Below are 21,649 nucleotides of genomic sequence, written 5' to 3'. Positions count from 1 at the left end.
CTGAATTCAGGAAGTGCTTTTTTAATGTTCACTCCACAGAGCAAGCCGTGGGGGAAAACTAAACTATATTCCAGTTGTCTGGTATTCGAGGCATGTACAACGGCGAATTCATCATGATACTGAATGAAGGGTAAACAGGGGAGAAACTGTATACCATTTGTATACCTCCACTCAAACATAGACTAAAGAAAGTGAAAGTTCTGTTAGACATTACAACCAAGGTTATTATGTTTCTAATTTTAATTTAGTTTTTATTTCTACTCCATTTTCAATTTGTAAAATCAATTTAATTTAAAATTATCCTTATCTAATTAAATAATAGTCTATAAAGAGATATCTTTCTGAATCTTTTTTAATCTATCGGCCGACTGATTTGGGAAAATAAAGTTCATACAAATGAACACTAGTAATTAGCACTCGCCGAGAAGTTACGTCTCACAATTTGACAGCAAAAGCTACATCCAAAAACACTGGAAAAGCCCACTGATAATGTAAGGGTGATGTCATCACAGACATGGATTTCTAGTTAATTTGTGGGAAACTGCACAATTCAGGTTAGTTCTGCGTGATGCTCGTGTACCTAAATCTCTGATGTGTCCATGTGCGTCTCAAGCAGCTGACGCAGAAGATAAAAAAAATAATTTATATTTGCTTTAAATCTTTAAATACAACCAAAGAAAATTTAATTAAGCTCCTCTTTAACCAATTAAACATGGAGAATAATAATTTTGAGTCATAAATATAACAGAATTGTCCTTCAAAAGTGTCAGAAATGTAGGCTAAAAAAGGTGTGCATAAGTTACCCAGTGGTTTACAATTAAAATTATATAAAATAAAATAAACATTTTAAGCAACAAACTCTATCATTGAATAATACATTTCTTGTATAGTCTATAATATATTATAAACAAAACATTTCACTGCCCAAAATATACTAAAATTATATTGTGCATGGCTGAATGTTGAGAATAGTGGACAAATTAAGCATTTTAAGCAGAGTTCGTCAATGCTTTGAAAATAGCCAATCAAAAATAAATAGGTTCTGTTTATTTGTTTAGAGTTGCTCTCTGCTTTAGCAATAACACTTTTTCCACCGACTATTTAAAAAGTTAAACAGTTAATTCATCAAGCTATTATGGACCAGTTCAAGCTGACAACACTTCGTGGACTACAACAGACTACAGAAACCTACATGTGTAGATGTATTATGCCTAAACATACTTAATATCCAATAATAATACTATTTTTATGTATTTTTATTTCAATATGCTGTTTTAATCATCTTTGAGAGCCATGATGTGGGTTATTTGACATAGTGAAGTTCTTGATTTTAAGTTTTTAACCAAAATGGAACAACAATGCGAGCACCATCTTGTCTGCACAAACACCACATGCAATTTTACCAGTTGTCAGGTCCCATGTTATGTGAAACTGCCTTGTTTAGTTTTCGTTACATTGGCTACATACCTGTATTTATGTTTTCGTCGTGCCAGCCACATCGGTAGTCGATATTAAACAGTAGTCTCTTTTGTAACATTCAAGCATATTGGTTGACTGATGAGTGTGCCTGTGCACGTCCATATGTGTGTGTGTGTGTGTGTTTGCTTGAACAGTGAAACAATGTTGGCTACGGCTTCAGGGGCTAATACAGCTTCAAGCAAACAGAGATGTGTTCATTAATTTCTGTTTTGTTATTTATTTATATTTTTCACTGCATCATAAATGTCATGGGCGGATGTGCCAGGCGCGTCCTGCTGGATTTTTCCGTCATTACAGTGGAAACAACATCAAATTCTCTGTCATTTTGGGGCATACAGATAAGTGTAAGACATCATTAGCAACTATAAAGGGTCTACTTTTGTGTACCCTCACAATAACAACAAAACCTTGTGCTTTTGTAAAATAATGAAAATAAAAAGGGTGAGCTAACAGCAGTCTCTGTGTTTGCGAGCATATTTCTGAAACACGTCACAAAAAAAAAAACTGAAACTCCACGAATACTTATCACACAAACATGAAACATATGTCTAAAGAAAGCTTAAAATGTCTATAAATTACATAAATATGATATGTAATATGATATAAAATAATATGTATGTTCTAGAATTAGAACTAGATTTTTTGCTGCCTAATTATCATCAACGAAGCTTGTGCTTGCAAATATCTGTTCAAGTGTAAATTAGTAAAATGTACTTTAAATATGCCCATATTAGAAAATCAGCATATTATAATGATTTCTGAGGGTTCATGTGACAATGAAGACTGCAGTAATGATGCTGAAAATTCAGCTTTGATCACAAATTCCATTTTACAATATATTCAAATAGAAAACTGTTCTTTTAAATTGTGAAAATACTTCACAATATCAGTTTTTACTCTATATTGGATCAAATAAATGCAGTCTTGGTGAGCAGAAGATACTTCTTTTAAATGGTAGTGTAGGTATAAAATTAAGTAAATTATTTATGTAAAGAAAATGTATAGTCAGATTACTTAAAACTTGATTTTGATCATTAAGTCTCCTCACATGCATTCTTTTCCTGTCACATTCCTCATTGATAGGCCCAGGGGAGGGGTCTTTGTCTCCTCAGGTGTGAATTACAATCAATATTCATGATAATTCACGCCTCCTCGCATATGACATTTCTAACACTAAAAGTGTCTTACAAAAGTTAAATTACTATATTGTTTTGTATGAATGAGTGATCAGGATGTTTTTCACATAATTTTGGAACAAAAACTCTAGGCTACAAGATCCAGTTCTCAAAAGCCTTGTGGACAAATGTTTAGTATGTGTTATATGGCCTTATTTCAATGACTTGAAATAAAATGAATGACTTGAAAACATGCATAAACATTATTTTCTCAAAAATGCAAACATGTACACGCATGTTGCTCACATATTATTGTAGCCAAGTTTGTGCTGAATACAGTGTTATCAGACTTTAGCCATTAATATGTTTTTAAGAAACTGAAAAAAGCACAAATATCAAGGCATGTCAAAACTTCTCCAGGGCCAAAACACCCTCAGACCCCAGAGGGTTAATCTACTTCCAATCTACAGTAAAGGAAGCTGTGAACATAAACTGAAAAAAAACTTCTCCCTTAGTGAATTAAATAGCAGAGACCTTGTTTACGGGCGGATGTCCACAGACAAATTGTTGACTGTCTAATGACAGTGCTGTGGGAGCAGGATGTTGCAGACAATGGCAATCAAAGCTAATTAAGAATTGTCTGAATATAATGAAGGGTTAGAGGACAGGTTAATGGTGCAATCTACTCCTCGGTAGCCTTGTAGAATTAAAACCCACTCTGCATTGTGAACTCAAAGTCAAAGGTGACTGCTGAGCAATTAGAAATAGCACATAAAGGCTGGTTCAGTTGAATCATTATCAAAACGCACAGGTCGGAAAATGGCCAACAGACACTGCATAATCAATATGGAAGCTGTGCGACTGATAATTCATTTCTTTTCATGCTCGAAAGAACCCACAAATTCAAAATTGGATTTTTGAGGCTTATAATGTTTATACTGCTGATGTGAAGCCATTTTCACTCCTGAAAGAAGACGTTCAGCATATACATGCATTTAATATGTATAGTCTTCCACCTCTATGGACCAAAAATATCAATGACTCATCTTGCACTCCACAGATTTTTGTCCAATCCAATGCTATCTAGAATTTGAATGTCCCTCCCCCTAATGCCATCTGCACCTAACTTGCAAGCACAAAAGCATGGTTCATAGACATAAACTAGAGCTTAAAAAGAGCCCTTTAATATTTTCCACCTCCAACTTTCAATTGGACAACACTGGAAAGCAAAATGCTCATCAAGCCATTTCATGGGGTCTTAAACAAAAAGTTACTTACAGATAAATGTAAATATCTATATTCAAGTGAGACACATCGGGCGAAGCTCGGAGGACCCCAGTAAGCAACTCCATTAACGTCCAGCATACAATGACGACTAGCAGATCCTTCGATGAGAAAGGAAAGAGAAGAGATCATTATCACTGTTGGTTGCGAGCAATAACAACATGTCAGTGTTTGGCAGGCAACTACTCTGTGATGTTCAAACTCTTTATATAAAAGACCTTGCTGAGATTTGTCATACGATAATGTCTAAGATAATATCTGTTTCAAATATGCAATTTTACACTTCTGTAAACTCTCAGTTTTGCTTAACGTTACTGCCACTTGCATCATTGAGATCATGGGCAATAAGACTTGACCGTTGCCTCACCCCAATACCCTTGCTGAGATAAAAACATGTCTTAAAATTCACAGGCGGGAATCGCAAAGTCAACCGAATTGGCTCTCTTAAGGAATTTGTTTTTCTTACGGGCTCAGCATGTGTGTGAGTGTATCTTGGAGTGGGAAGTGGAGTTGATATAGATTAGAGCTCGTCTTGACCTTATTCAACACTCTGTTCTGCACTCCCACTTCAAAGACATAATTTATTAGTATTTCTGTTTTTATTAAGTAAAAATCACTGAGTGCCTTGAGTGTCTTTCTCCACTTGTATGCGAGAATTATTGCACAGTACACTCAGAGGACATAAATAACCCACAAACTCATCTACTAGGCTGGGAAGGTTTAGAATCTCTGAGCCAACCTGATGAGAAATGGGCAATCAAAGAATTAATCAAGCCCACTGATTGTGTTGATTGGTTGGTTGCATGCATGCATTCTTTGCATTGTTTTGGCTGTAATCATACTTAGTAAATTCATTCTCATACATCACTAATTCACCCCAACAGGCTTAAAACTGAATGCAGATTAATTGCATGCAAACCATCTTATTTTGAGTGGGATCACAAGCCTGATGTTAGTTTTAGAGAATGAGTGATTGCATCTCTGATGGATTTTATAATGTGGTTTAACTGATCATAAAATACTGTAATAAAGCCATACAATGTAATACAGATGGTATTAGAAATGATGTCTTTGGCTGTAGTCAAAACCATAATAGATTGTATTTTGACAATTTGGACGTGATGTAGGATAAGCAGTTAGATTTCAAGCAAACTCAGGTCATTAACTTTTCAAATTTTGAAGGGACAGTGCCACTGGGGCATTGTGGGGTTAATTGCTTTAAACCAGGACATAATGGTTATAGATCAAGTATTAACCCTTACAGGGTTTCAACCTACAAACATTTGGTTACCAAACCACTAGGTTAGACCACCATTTACTATTTATTTACATTAACTGCTTTAATGGAATGTTTTAGGCTAAATACTGTAAAATAAAAAAATATATATATTTAAAATATGTGACCCGCTGTAATTTCCCATTGAAATTTGTAGTTAGAAATGTAATTACAATCATTGTTGACATGTTGTACTTTGTCCACTGCATTACCAACAGGTACATTCGCACATTAAATTATTCTTACCCCTAATAATATTGATGACTCCGGATTATTCTAATTGAGGCAGTGATTGCTTGCACATAGTATTTAGCATAATACCTGCCCAAATCATCTACATAAAAGGCTTTAAGCATTACATGTTAATATGCAAACATGGAGAGAAAAATGCCACCCATACAGAAGTAAAAAGGTGCAATGGCAATGGTGCAATGATTTACCAGTGGCATTTGATGGACACTTGTTGTACACAGTCTCTCCAGCTGAGGCTCTCTTCCACGTCATGGATACTTGGTATTCATCTTTACAAATTTCATGAGGTGCTGCACAGAGTATGCATCCAAAAATAAAACAATAATAATAACAAAACAACAACAATAATAATAATAATAATAATATGGTGTAATTGTCACCATTTGTAATACACCATGACATTGAGTTTGTGGCTTTAGGTCCATGTTGATTCAATATGAATCCACATATTTTCTAGTGAACTGCTAAAAATTAACAGAATAAAACAATCACAAAACTGTATATTTAGTCTTTCTCTTCAAGGAAAACACATCAACACTTTAGAAATTTTAGATATCTGTCCAATCAAATGCTTCCAAGAATGAGAAGGCAATGAACTAGCAAGTAGCAAAACATGGTTTAAGGCTGTGATGAAATTAAAGCCTATTGACCATAAAAAAATACATAATAATAAAATAAATAAATAAATAAACATCCATCCAAACTTCCAATTTCAAGAAGAAATACATCAAAACAAGAAAGAAAATGTCATTTATCAAGCGATTTCTTGCTGGTTAAAGCTGAATAGTGTTATTTCTAAGTTGATTTCTTAAATATACCATTGGCAGAACAAACAGATAATCCCGCTCCAAACTCGTGCTATTGGTTGAGTCATTGTTGCTGTGTCGGGTTGACTTGGACGCTCTAAAAAACATGTTTTATTATTGTCACAGAGGTATTATCTTCAGACTTTCAGGGATTGCAACCCACAAATGGTTAATTTACAGTTATCTCTGCATAATACGCTTGATTTTACATTAACATTGGAAAAAAAATACACACATCAGCGTTAAGATTAACAAGGTGGTGAAGACTAGGTGGTATGTTCAATACTTTGAATATGATTTCTATTCCGGTTGTCTCCAATCCCACACAAGCAAACTCTGTGAAGATCAATGACTGCAACAACACACGTCTCTCTCCATCTCTCATTCAAAAGCTCATTTAGAACAGCGAACAACCCAAGGGTGAGATCCAGAAGAGGACTGGGTTAAAAGAGAGCCAGAAGAAAAGGAGAACCCTCCATTTTTCATCTAAACATAATACGGCCCGACAAAGATATTGGAAGTTTTTTTGTCCTCAAGAACGTGGCGCTATCAAAGCCTTGTGAAAGAGCATTAAATAAAGACAGAGAGAGTGAGACAGAAGAAGGCCTACAGGAAGAAAGAAATGAGAAGAGGCTCAATGGCATAGATAAAGACTGAGTGAAGCAGACAGTGAGAAAGAAAAGTAGACCAAGGCCTTGTTTAAACCTGGTTTTAACATCCGTCTCAGGTGATCTGATCAAAAGTGGTCATGCAAAATACACTGCTGTTAAGATAATATTTTTGCAATGCAATGTTTATATTATGCATCTTGGTCAGGGTAGATGCTATATTTAATTGTGAATGGCAACAAGGCTTTGAGGGATTGATATACAGTATGTATATAATGGGTGATGAGGTACATTGGTGTTTGTTGAGCCAACAAACTTTGAAAATATGTGTTTCCAAACAATTCCTGATATAAAAAAATAAATAAATCTGTTTATTGTGTCTATAGAGTGTACTGTTTACATACTGTTGCTTCCAAATTCAAATGTATATGTTTCGGGAAACTGACGTTTCGAACTGAATGTTCATTATTATTTTGGTTAAGTACCTGTATGAACTGTATTTCTATTTCACAAGATCTGTGCCAATGCATATTTATGTCAGCCAATCCAGGGAAGATTTATGAAGTCATGTGCATAAATATGGGCTTTTACATTTTATTTATTTCTTTTTAATAGACAGTTTTCTTATAAAGCAGTATGTAACCGCAGCATGAAAAGTTTATATCCGCTGTTTAAGTGCAATGGTTAATTGGCAGTTCAGTAGGTGGTCCTTCCATATCATCTGGGGTGCAACAAGATGGATACTAACACTAGTTAAAGAGGTGATGACATATCTTTTTTATTATTTTAAAACATTCCTTGAGGTTCACTTATAATATAAGTAAAGTTTTTTAGTCGTATATTTGTAAAACATGATCACTTTCCACCCTCATTCCGACCCTCTGTAAGAAACATTCAGTTTTAGTGCTGCTTCTCCTTGAAGACTTCAGTAAACGCCCATTGTTATGAGTGACTCTCTGCTTTTGACTGACCTGCTCTCTCCTTGCCATCTCACTGCTACTGGGCGGGGCTACGGAAGTAATAAGTTAGTCATTGAAGTTTTGTAGTGGAGGTGGTCAGATGCAAATTTGTTCCCACTGTGACATCACAATGTGGAGGAAAAGAGAATGAGTTGTTTTGGCAGCTTGTTTTCAGCTAATTCTTTTTTTGAAGTGAGGAGGATGTTTTTATTTCTGAATCATACTGTATGTTTTTGTAGTAAAATAACCTAATTTATGTCAAAATATCAAGACAAATGTATTCATTATGTCATGACCCCTTTAACACTAACATTCAATGTGGTCACCTGCATTTCTGACCTAAGAAAGTGGTATAAATTATTGGATCACAAAACAATTTGGAGCCTGTATTTAGTGCTGTTTATTTGGGGTTGTATTACCCACAACAGATATTAATAACAGATGCTCTGTTCAATACAGGAAAGCAGAATAAAATAAATACAAAATAAAATAAAATATAAACTTAGTTCAGCACTCGCATTGGAAACACACCTGGGCACTTCTTTTCATTGCAGGCATGTACTTCCTCTCCAGAGCCATCGCAGGGGTATCCCTGGATTCCAGTTCCCTCACACATACGGAAGCGCCGCTGCCAACCAGAGTCACATGTCTTGGAGCAAAGGCTCCAGTGATTCCATGCACCCCAGTTCCCTCCACCTGCATAGAGGAGGAGGGAAAGAGATGGGAGAAAGACAGGAATGAGAGATAATAGTTGAAAAATCCGTTGAAAATTGCACTTCTCATGCCCAACCAGTGAGACCAAATGCATCATAGCCACTAACACTGAAAAATATGGGACTGACAAAGTGATTAAAATATGGGAATTAATCCCTAAAATGTATATTTTGTGTGTTCAGAATACAGGAGTAACTATGTATGTTGTGATTTGTTAGCACATCACACATGAGTTATTAATTATTTCATTAACAACTAGTCATTTATTCGGTTCTTTACACAAGAAATATTTTGTGTAAATGTGGTTGTCACCACCTGAATCTTTTTAGACAGATATTCTTTTCTATTTTATTTTTAGAATGTGGTTGCCAGTCATGTAAATAACCAAACTCTGTGCAGTAAATTCACTAACAATTAATTGTGTCTATTAAAAGTACCTTTGAGTTGCATGCTGTCTTAAAATTTGATTCATAAAAGGAATTATACAAATTAATGTGCAAAAACAACCACAAAATTTGTGCAAAACACAATCTGCATGCTGCAATTTCCGAACTATTCCAACTGTAGGGCATCGCTCCATCACTGTGATCCAGGCACCTGAATCAGCTTGTTAACATGCAGAAAGTGCACTTAACTGCACTGAGCATCTTAATAAATGCTCTTCTCCATCATATGGTGAGATACTGCTGACATAAATGTAAATAAACATCTCTTTTAAACAAGGAGGGGAGTTACATCCTATTTAGGTCCAATGTGTATGCGAACATAATGCACCTGCATGAAGCTAATATACTCTTAATTATTATCATGGGTGCTAAATGCCATATGCTGACACAGCAGTGTATCAGTGGAACAAGATGAGCAGTGCACACTGGTAAGGCTCCATGGTGTTATACCATAGATAATTTAGAAAATTCACAGCAATTAATTAGACCATGACAGCAAACAAATTACAGCTGTGCACATAAACTACCTGTCAATTTAAGATCGTAAGCTCACAAGTGTGTGTGTGTGTGAGACTTACCCCCACAAGATAGGTTAGTGCACTCACGAGTTTCTGCATGCGGCCCATTACATTCAGCCCAGCCGTGTACCGACACACTGCAACGCCGCTGCCTCTGCTGAGTGCCGGAACCACAAGAAATGGAGCACTGAGACCAGGATGCCCAGTCCAACCACTGCCCCTCCACTGCAAATACAGCCAGCAGTGAGAAAAAGAGAAAGAGAGAGAGATGGTTGCAGTGGTGAGAACAGAATATTACAGCACAGTCATGGAGGTTGGACAGGAAAAAGAAGGGGACAGAAGTAAGGGGCAGACATGGACAGGGAGCGGGCAGTCACAGAGACAGGTGTAGATACACAGAGAGAAACGGGAACAGTGGCGATCTGTGTTTATCTGTAGTTTGTGAATTTGGAACTTACTTATCCTCATTTACCCTTTTCCAAACCTGAGAGATCAATATCAAAGGGTTGAGTAAAAAAACTATATAATAAAAAAATGGTACTAGCAGGCATGCAACGATAAATACTTTTAGACAGATACAGAATTATTATATTTATTTATGTATGTATTGATTTGAAGTGAACAGTTTGAATTGGAGAAAATACTGTAAGCCCTGATGTTATCTGCTTCTAAAAATAAGCATAACCAGACAGATGGAGATCATTAATAACACAATACTAAAAATAATAATAAAAATAATGACGATGATAATGATGATGTACAATACATATATGGTCAGTGATATACGTATCAAGCTTCATGTCTTCAGAACACATTTATATTAAGATCATATCCATCATAGATAAAATAAAGCATATGACAAACTAAATACAATTATAACATGTTGTCATTTTATGCACCTGTTCTGGATGTTGTAGGCCTATTATTTGAGTCTACTTGTTTGAGTATATGTCTTATAAGGTCACCTCTTTGACTTGCAACACTAAATTACAAAGTGTGCTTAAAGAAAAAAAAAAAAAAACCTGACTAAAGTAGCACATTCATTTCTATCAAAATTAAGCAGCTGAACCATTTCAAAGAAGACCAGTGTGATGAAAAGATTAATTTTGTTTCTTTAATTAAACAGAGAAGGACAACTCATAAAAATCTAAAAGCAAACAATGTCAAATAAAGGCTTGATTAATTTTGCACTGAAATTTATGAGAAACTTGAATTTAATAACACATATTTTTGTTTGCTTGATATACATTTTGAATGATGCTTTATTTTTACAGGAATTAGTTATGAGTGAAAAATTCATCCAAGTAAGAATTTGCAAAAATAAATAAAAAGATAGATAAATAAATAAATAAATAAAATACAATAAATATATGCAGCATTACAGATTAATATCCATAATTGTTCAGGACATTAAAGAGCAAAACCACAAAATGCATTTAACTTTAAGGTATACACATAACATCATGCCAGAACATATCCTGCAAACCATTAAAAGGATAGTTCACCCAAAACTAAAAATTCTAACATAATGTGCTCATGATTTTCAAGTCTCTGTGACTTTCTTTTCTTCCATGGAACATAAAAAAGGGATGCTTGGCAGAATGTTAGCCTCAGTCAACATTCTATTTTATACTATGGAAGAAAAATGCTAATAAGTGACTGAGTCTAATATTTTGATAAACATCTTATTTTGTGTTCTGCAGAAGAAAGAAAGCCATATGGGTTTAGAACAGCATGATGCTGAGTAAATGATTTCAGATTTTTCATTTTGGGGTGAACTCTCCTTTTAACACAGATCTAAATGAGATATTTTGCATATTTGATGACCTGCATTTGAAACAAGGTATCAATAGTCAGTGACTGATTCTTGCTTGATTAAGAGTTCCATGTTTTCTGGTGAAGTTCTTTGTGAATAAAAAATACTGTACATAGGGCTTGTCACATAGTACTTTTATAAGCTCTTGTTTCCATTACAAAACTTATGCATAATTTTGCAAAAGCAAATCCTTTAAACTTCACATTTCTGCTGTATATTATGGGGAATACAAGCCATGAGACTTTTAACATGGCAAAGCATTAGATGGCCTCAATGCCTCTGTCGACACATATTCAGTGTGTTATAAAGAAAGAATTATGCTTTAACATCATCCATCAAATGGTGTCATTATTCATATGGCTTTATGTTTATATAATGAATGCTTTCGAGCATGCACCATCTATTTCACAGTAGGGGAGGTGTTACGTCTTTTGACTCTCTGTGAAAATGTCAGGATCTGCGCATAAAGTATTAACCTCTGATATTACTTTTATCTTATTTAAATTGTGGATGGGTGGTGTTGATGCATATTTCATTCAAGCGTATCTGAATATGATTGATGGTATGGACTGAAATCAAATTATCTCTCAATCTAATGAAATCCAATGAAGACGGAGCACATGATGAACGTTAACGCCTGTGTCACCTTTGCTCTGTCAAGGCAGACGTTTGTCAAACTGTGAAAAATGTCCCTATGAGCTTCAAAAATGTATTCCATGTAGGACCAAATTCCATACAAGATGTTGACTTAGTAATATAGTACAGAATGGTGGTATTGAAAGAATACTCCCAGCAAAAAAAGAAAGAAAGAAAGAAATACGTTGAGTTATTTACTCACCCATGTCCAATTACAATGAATGGGGTCTTCTGAAGCCATACACAATTTTTATGTGAGAAACTAACAGACAGCACAGACCGTTTCAACCAATCACACATTTCTACTTCTAGAGTTAGTGTAGATGTCAAGATTTTAGTGAATAACAACATATATTTCAGTCTGTTTATCACACAAATCTATTGTATGGCTTTAGAAGACTTGGGTTATAGCGAACTAGTCTTTTATTATACTATATGGTCCTTTTACATCCTTTTTGATTTCACGAAAAACAACAGCCAGTTCATTATTTGAAATTCCTCCTTTTGTGTTCCACAGAAGAAAGAAGATGAAGATTTGCAAGACATGAGGATGATTAAATGATGACATTTATTTATTTATTCCTATCTCTTTAATGTTGGTAGTTCACATATCTAAACACAATCAGACACAGCTGCTTGTCTCTGTCTGGGATCTTGGAGGATCTGTGTATCAAAGCAAGAGCATGATCAAACAAATAATATTCTTAATCCTCACCAACTCAATAAACATGGATAAATGAGGACTGTCTGTCTATGACTCCATGAGAGCATTGGACTCATCATTGCTAAAAAAAAAACACCCAGTGAGGAGATAGATTCCCACATGCTGTGATTGTCAGGAGAGATGGCAGCTGCAGCTAAAACCCAAACCCAAACACAGCTTAGCATTTATGGGATTTCACTTTACCTTCACATGAACACAAAAAAGGGAGAGAGAAATTAACAGCACGATTAAGGTAAGACCGCTGACATCAGCAACAGCAAGGTAAATGGACACATAATTCAGTGTTCCTCCATTGCAATAAAGACACAAAATGCTAAACAAAAACAAGCACAAAATAATAAAAAATAAATGCTGGACACTTGATGCACCCACGTAGCAGAAGAGGAGGGGTTACTTGGACACGTGCTTGTTTCACAAACCATTTGTAATCAATGGCGGATGTGGCAACATGTGAAACTTCTGTTAAGACAGGATCTTATAAATGTGGGTTGAATGCATTACCCTTACCCACATTGTGTGAATGTGTTATTTGAGATATACAGTGCTGTAAATGTTGAACTCAGGTTAGCTAGCGTGCTAAATCTAGAGTAGCAGCAACACAACACATATGTTTTAAACATTACTTCCGTCAGAATAATATCATTTGAGATGATATTATTAGAGTGCATAGTGTAAGCACAGAACATCATATAAGAAACCCCTAATGTATTTGAATGCAAATAGTACAGGATATCTATCTATCTATCTATCGATCTATCTATCTATCTATCTATCTATCTGTCTGTCATACATATCAGGGATGTGCCCAAAGCCGAATACCCTATTGGGAAAGGCACGATTAATGGCTTAAAAATGAATAACAGATTAATCCGAATAATATAAATAAACATTTGTTTGACTAATTATCCAAGAAGCACAAGGATAAAGTGGCATCCTATATATATATATATATATATATATATATATATATATATATATATATATATATATACAAAATTACAAAACATTTATGAATCTGTGCAGCTAATATTATAGTGTGAACCATATGAATGAAAATGTGCATGGTGTGATTTCAGAACGGATGGGCGCGGTCTCAACTCTGCTGTCTCTGTAAATTGTGCCTGTCTGGAGCTGATCAAGTATAACATTATCTAAGATACAACATCATATACACTTCACACTTCTTGAAATGTATATGTGTAACGCATGAGCAACGAGGCAAACGAGGCGATGCGGATCCAAACGCAGTTTAAACTTTATTTAATTAATAAACAGGTAAACACAAAGGAACGACCCACAATGGGGAAATCAAACATAAAAACTGTTAACTAAACACGATGTAAACAAACAGAGGACTAGGGAAGGAAACACACACCAGACTGACGTCAAACAACGATAGACAAGGACTGAACAAAGAAACAGGGTATAAATACATAAACATGGGAAAAAGGGGCCAATGAACGAACAGAACTCAAACAAGATAACAAGGTGATTAACAGAAGCGAAAGGCAAACTAATGAGGGCAGGTGAAAACAGTGACAGAAAACACGAACGCTAACAAGGGGACTATGGAGTTACATAAGGGACTAAAGTGAAAACTAAGAAATGCAAAAGTGACAAAAATGGCAAACAAAAGGGCAACAGTGAAACAAGACAGGGTATACATAACAGAGCCCCCCCTCAAAGGATTGGCTTCCAGACGATCCTAGAAGACAAAAAACAAAAGACAAAAACCCACAAAAACAACATGAGGGCATCAGGGGCAAACAGACAGTCCAAGTGGGCACATGGGCAGACAGACAGACCAGGGGGGCACAATGGGCAGGCAGGAAGTCCGGGGGGCACAGAGGGCAAGACAGGCAGGTCATGGAGGTGCAAGGGGCAGACAGGAAGTCCAAGGGGGAAATGAGACAGTCCACAAGGGCACAAATGGAGATGAGACAGTCCACGGGGCCCATTAGGCAGTCCCTGGGGGCACAAAGGGACAGGGTCAGGGGGCCAGGGAGGTATCGACCGGGCAGGGACAGGTTTCGATGGTCTGGGAGCTGGCCACCGGGCAAGGGTAGGTGCAGGAGGCCTGGGAGCTGGCCACAGGGCAAGGACAGGTTTGGGGGACCTGGGAGGAGGCCAGGGGGGAGGCCTCAGGACGGGAACAGGGTCAGGAGGCCTGGGTGGAGGCCACAGGACAGGGACTGGGTCAGGGGATCTGGGAAGAGGCCACAGGACAGGGACTGGGTCAGGGGGCCTGGGAAGAGGCCACAGGACGGGAACAGGGTCAGAAGCCCTGGGAGGAGGCCACAGGACAGGGACCGGGTCAGGAGGCCTGGGAGGTGACCACAGGACAGAGGCTGGTTTTGGTGGCCTAGGAGATGGAGTGGCCACTGGGGAGGCCGGCGGAGCCAAGGAGGACCTTTGAGGTGGAGCCGAGGGAGGTGATGGCTCAGAAGGCCCAGAAGGCGGAGCTGAGGGAGGCTCAGGAGGTGGAGCTGAAGGAGGCTCAGGAGGCGGAGCCGAGGTAGGCGGCGCCGTGGGAGGCTTTAGGAACGGAGACCAGGAAGGCTCTGGAGTCTCTGGGGGCAGAGACGTAGGAGGCTCTGAGGGTGGAGCCGTCGAAGGCTTGAGTGGCTCGAGAGGTGGAGCCATAGGAGGCTCGGGAGGCGGAGCCATAGGAGGCTCTGAGGGCGGAGCCGTCGAAGGCTTGAGTGGCTCGAGAGGCGGAGCCATAGGAGGCTCGGGAGGCTCTGAGGGCGGTGCCGTCGAAGGCTTGAGTGGCTCGAGAGGCAGAGCCGTAGGAGGCTCGGGAGGCTCTGAGGGCGGAGCCGTCGAAGGCTTGAGCGGCTCGAGAGGCGGAGCCATAGGAGGCTCTGGAAGCTGAGCCGCAGGAGGCTCCGGGGGCGGAGCCGCAGGAGGCCCCGGGGGCGGAGCCACAGGAGGCTCGAGAGGCTCTGGGGGCGGAGCCGTAGGAGGCTCAAGAGGCTCTGGGGGCGGAGCCGTAGGAGACTCGGGGGGCGGTGCCCTGGAAGGCTCGAGAGGCGGAGCCCTGGGTGGCTCGAGAGGCCTGGAAGGCGCAGCCCTGGAAGGCTCGAGAGGTTCGAGAGGCGGAGCCATGGGAGGCTCGAGAGGCTTGAGAGGCGGAGCCCCAGGAGGCTCGAGAGGAGGAGCTCTGGAAAGCTCGGGAGGCTTGAGAGACGGAGCCCTGGAAGACTCGAGAGATTCGAGAGGCGGAGCCCTGGGAGGCTCGAGAGGCTTGAGGGGCAGAGCCCTGGGAGGCTCGAGAGGCTTGAGAGGCAGAGCCCTGGGAGGCTCGAGAGGCTTGAGAGGCGGAGATCTGGGAAGCTCGGAGGGCGGAGCTCTGGAAAGCTCGGGAGGCTTGAGAGGCGGAGCCCTGGGAAGCTTGAGAGGCGGAGCCCTGGGAGGCTCGAGAGGCTTGAGAGGTGGAGCCCTGGGAGGCTCGGGGGGCGGAGCTCTGGAAAGCTCGGGAGGCGGAGCTCTGGAAAGCTCAGGAAGCTCGGAAGGCGGGGCTCTGGAAATCCCAGGAGGCGGAGCTCTGGAAAGCTCAGAAGGCGGAGCTCTGGAAAGCTCTGGAAACTCGGAAGGCGGAGCTCTGGAAAGCTCGGGAAACTCGGAAGGCGGAGCTCTGGAAAGCTCGGGAGGCGGAGCCCTGGAAGGCTCGGGAGGCGGAGCCCTGGAAGGCTTGGGAGGCGGAGCCCTGGAAGGCTCAGGAGGCGCTGGCTCTAGGACGGGCATGACCACTGGTGCTGGCTCTTGGACGGTTCTGGCTACAGGCGCTGGCTCAGGGACGGTCGAGGCTACAGGCGCTGGCTCAGGGACGGTCGAGGCTACAGGCACTGGCACACTGACGTTTGAGGCTATCGGCACTGGCTCACTGACGTCTGAGGCTACAGGCTCTGGCTGGGTTACCGTGGTATGTGCTGGCTTGGGTTCGCCGGGCGCTTAGGGCAGAGCCAAGGGGGGTTTAGGGCATGGGGCTGCGGCAGGCAGAGGCTGGAGTGCAGAGACCTCTCCCTTTCTCCTCTTCCTCCGGGCTGATGCGACTGGCGAAGCTGGGATGCTGTTCCTGGTCAGCGTGGCTTCAGGCTCGCTGGCCGTGGCTGGCAAGGGCTCAGGCTCGCTGATTGTGGTTGACGAGGGCTCAGGCTTGCTGACGGTAGAGGCCGTAGGCGCTGGTTCGCTCACTGTGACATGCGTGGCCGCTGGCTCGTTCACTGTGACAAGCGTGGCCGCTGGCTCGCTCACTGTGACATGCGTGGCCGCTGGCTCGCAGACCTGGGCAGGCGTGGGCTCTGGCTCGCAGACCGGGGCAGGCGTGGGCTCTGGCTCGCAGACCGGGGCAGGCGTGGGCCGGGAGGCGGAAGCCTGTCTTCTCCTCCTCCTACGGGTTGACAAAGTTGGCTGTGCAGGTTCAAGGGAAGCCATTGGCGTGGGGGGTTGTTCGCTGACAGAAGGGGCTGGTTTGATTGGGAGCGCTAGGGACGACTGGAGAGTCACCACCGTGGGTGGAGAGGTAGGGTCCTCCTCAACGACGCCCACGGTGAGCTGTGAGCCGCAAACTAGTAGGGTCGCCTCCAGGAAGTCACAGAGCGTCCCGCCGTGCGTTGCCTGTGGCAACCGCTCCCTCAGCTCCGTGTTCAAATTGCCCCTAAAGAAGACCACCAAGGCTGAGTCCGGGAATTCTGAGATACTCGCCAGGTTCAGGAAGTCGTGGATGTGGTCTTCTATAGGGCGGTCCTCTTGCCTTAAGCAGAGCAGATTGTAGTTAGCTCGCTGAACTGCTGGATCCATTGTTTGTGGTCTATCGTTCTGTAATGCATGAGCAACGAGGCAGACGAGGAGATGCGGATCCAAACGCAGTTTAAACTTTATTTAATTAATAAACAGGTAAACACAAAGGAACGACCCACAATGGGGAAATCAAACATAAAAACTGTTAACTAAACACGATGTAAACAAACAGAGGACTAGGGAAGGAAACACACACCAGGCTGACATCAAACAACGATAGACAAGGACTGAACAAAGAAACAGGGTATAAATACATAAACATGGGAAAAAGGGGCCAATGAACGAACAGAACTCAAACAAGATAACAAGGTGATTAACAGAAGCAAAAGGCAAACTAGCCCTGCGATGGACTGGCGACCTGTCCAGGGTGTCGCCCGCCTTTCGCCAAATGTTAGCTGGGATAGGCTCCGGCCCCCCGCGACCCTGTATACAGGATAAGCGGTTGACGATGGATGGATGGATGGATGGAAAAGGCAAACTAATGAGGGCAGGTGAAAACAATGACAGAAAACACGAACGCTAACAAGGGGACTATGGAGTTACATAAGGGACTAAAGTGAAAACTAAGAAATGCAAAAGTGACAAAAATGGCAAACAAAAGGGCAACAGTGAAACAAGACAGGGTATACATAACAATATGTTAATGTATCACACGATTCACATATGATTCTCATGTATTTTTTTATAGCCTAAACCTGAGCGCCATGTTAAATTACTGACCTGAATTGATGATTTCATGTCAGATCTCATCTAGCTGTCTCTTAAAGTTGACCACATTTATATTCACATCAGTGATTAGAGTAATTATCTGGTTAAAACTTTATTCTGAAAACAGTTAAAATGCTCCATAAAGGTTTAAATGCTAGATTGAGTATTCACCTATTCAGAATATTTCTGCTCATGTAATTTTCTTCTTGTTCTTCTTTAAACTGTGTTAAATTTGAGAATGTTAAGTGTTCTTGAGCTCTGGAAAGGTGCTGTATATCTGTAACATTATTGTTATAATTGTAAAAAATTCCTAAAAGAATTACTGGACTTTCACCTGTTTATATGTTTTATTGTTTTATTTTAATTTATTTTAATATTTGAATTTGTATTTATTATTCACTCCAAAATGGGACCTTCTTCTCAGGGTAGGGGCACCCTCTGGTATCCTCAACCAGACCTCTGGGACCTCCATGTCTGTCCCCTGGATGGGACGCAGAAGATCTGAGTGACCTACCACTTGCAGTCGGAGACACAAACAACCAAAACTAGAGCTCCCTCCACCAGGCAAATTTACGCCCTGAAGTGGCACTTCTTCGCGAATTGGTGTTCATCCCAATCTGAAGATCCACAGAGATGCGCAATTCGGTCAGTGCTCTCATCCTGCAAGAGAGCCTCTCTTGTAGGAATGAGAGCACTGACCGAACTGCGCAGGCTGTCCACCTCCACCTTGAAAGTGTATGTAGCCGCTATCGTGTCCCACCACGATACAGTGGACAGCAAGTCCTTGAGTAAGCACGAAACCCACTTCGAGCCGCTTGACTCAGATGAGCTCAAGGCCCTCTCCTTGAAGATGGCCCTCCTGATAGAGCTAGCTTCCATCAAGAGGGTTGGGGACCTGCAAGCGTTCTCTGTCAGGGACACTTGCCTGGAGTTCAGTTCGGCACATACTCACATTATCGTGAGACCGCGACCAGGCTACGTGCCCAAGGTTCCTACGACCCCCTTCAGGGACCAGGTTATGAACCTGCAAGCAAGCTGCCTCGGGAGGAGGCAGACCCAGCCTTTTCGTTGCTGTGTCCGGTACGTGCTTTGTGTATCTATTTGGATCAAACGCAGAGCTCTAGATCTAGATGTTCTGAGCAGCTCTTTGTCTGCTTCGGCGGATGGCGGAAAGGGAACGCTGTCTCCAAACTGAGGCTGCCGCTGGGTCGTCGACGTCATTTCCTTGGCCTTTCAGACTCAGAATTCAGTGCGCTTTCTCTCCCAGGTTAGCCACTAAGTGTCACTTCCTGGATGTTCTTCCTCCCTAGCCTTCCGGCCTGCGAATTCAGCAGAGTAATTTGCGACCAGACCCACTATGAGCCACAAGTGTTCTGTACTGGGGAAGGCCTCCACAGGCTTAATTCCCTCTTCAGGCAACTCCCTGTATTTTCCACGGTACGGCCCCCCTGTCGGAGGACCCGTGTCACCCTTGGGCAGTCCCACTGCCCCGGTCACTGTGTTTGTAGAGCTCCTCCCTCATCAGGTAGGACCTACCACAGCGCCGCTCCCACGTGTGACTTGACAACCCACATGGTGTATTAGCCACATATCTCCTCCCCCTAGTGTGGGCAGGATGTGGCCTCTGCAGGGTCTTTTCCCCCTGAAAGAATAGGATCGGGAAAGACCACATTTCATACCGTTAAGATAGCTCCAGCCACTTCACGCTCTATGCGAGAGACATAGAGAGAGAAAAGGCCGTGGCTGCCGGCCTTTTTTTATTATTAGGCTATTATTATGAAAAGGCATACACAAGGCATATTTTATTAGTAGAAACAATAAATGTAAGAGTAGCATTAACAAATGGGCATTTAATTTAGTTCTGATGCATTTCTGGTTTAAGCCCCACCCACACACAGTTCTAACCAAATACAGAGACGGATACATCTATTTTTGTTGTCATTTTTTTTTTTTTTTTTGTATAGGGCTTCTTACAACTCACATTGTTTCAAAACAGCTTTAAAGAAAACCATGCTTTAACAGAAAATGAAACGTATAATATCTATAAAGTCTATAAAGAGTTATCATTGTGTTGTTTGATTAAATATGATTGTATTTTGTCAAATGAACAATACAGATACAGTTACAGACTTTGCTGCACACACCTAATATATAGCCATTTTTTATTCTGAAATACAGTATATATATATATATATATATACCAGCAGGATAATGCACCATGTCACAAAGCTCGAATCATTTCAAATTGGTTTCTTGAACATGACAATGAGTTCACTGTACTAAAATGGCCCCCACAGTCACCAGATCTTAACCCAATAGAGCATCTTTGGGATGTGGTGGAACGGGAGCTTCGTGCACCTTGTTGAATCAATGCCACGTAGAATTAAGGCAGTTCTGAAGGCGAAAGGGGGTCAAACACAGTATTAGTATGGTGTTCCTAATAATCCTTTAAGTGAGTGTATATATATACACATACACAGTGTTGGGAGGGTTACATTTACATTTATGCATTTGGCAGATGCTTTTATCCAAAGCAACTTACAGTGCAATTATTACAGGGACAATCCCCCCAGAGCAACCTAGAGTTAAGTGCCTTGCTCAAGGACACAATGGTGGTGGCCATGTGACATTCTGACCTGTGACATTCTGATTAACAGCCCTGTGCTTTAGCCACTACGCCACTACCACTCCTATGGGTTACAACGGAAATGTTTTCCACTACAGATTACAGAATACATGCTGTAAAATGTAATTTGTAACGTATTCTGTTAGATTACTCAAGGTCAGTAACATATTCTAAATACTTTGGATTACTTCTTCAGCACTGGTAGATTTTTTCACTTGTTTTGACTAAAAACTCCAGTACAGTAAGACAAAATAAATATGTTAAAAATACATTCTCTGAAAAACCTAAATATCTTATGCAGTGTTGTTTCTAAAACAAGATTAATCTTATTTTTTATATATTTTTAATGGAAAACAATACAAAAAACGTTATAAAGAATAAGATTTTTCCTTACTAGAAAAATAGAAAGCTGACAATTTACACAAGGTTTATTTCTATTCCTTCTGCTCCAAACTTACTTCAAACTTACTTCTCTGTCTGCTCGTATGAATGAAACACATCATAAGTGTTTCACCACTGTTCAAATGCACTTTAGATCACATAATTTATATGTATAAATGTTTTCCATCTGAAAGGACTAAATATTAAATGAAACAAATCACATTAAAATGCAAAGTAATCTCTGCAGTAATCAAAATACTTTTTGAATGTAACTGTATTCTAATTACCAATTATTTAATTTGAAACTGTAATGGAACAGAATTACTTATATTTTGTATTTTAAATACGTAATCCCGTTACATGTATTCCGTTACTCCCCAACCCTGTGTATATATAAATTAAATGTATTCTCTGTAATAGTAAATATTATATGCATATTATTATATTTTTAAACTGCTCATTACACATGCCTGATATTTTTGTTGACAAAAAAGTAAA

At 40.5% G+C, this 21,649-nt stretch overlaps 1 protein-coding gene across 1 annotated transcript in view; it reads right to left on the bottom strand.

Annotated features, from left to right (window-relative positions):
• LOC127650590 (adhesion G protein-coupled receptor B2-like) overlaps window positions 1-21,649 on the bottom strand; it is a 461,335-nt gene that overhangs the window by 168,460 nt on the left and 271,226 nt on the right. Inside the window, 4 exon segments of the mRNA XM_052136090.1 lie at window positions 3,873-3,979; window positions 5,595-5,696; window positions 8,311-8,475; window positions 9,518-9,682. Of these exon segments, the coding sequence (XP_051992050.1) occupies window positions 3,873-3,979; window positions 5,595-5,696; window positions 8,311-8,475; window positions 9,518-9,682 (539 nt within the window).

The sequence above is a fragment of the Xyrauchen texanus genome, chromosome 10, assembly GCF_025860055.1.
Source record: "Xyrauchen texanus isolate HMW12.3.18 chromosome 10, RBS_HiC_50CHRs, whole genome shotgun sequence".
NCBI lineage: Eukaryota > Metazoa > Chordata > Actinopteri > Cypriniformes > Catostomidae > Xyrauchen > Xyrauchen texanus.
This window is presented reverse-complemented; position numbering and strand designations above follow the sequence as displayed.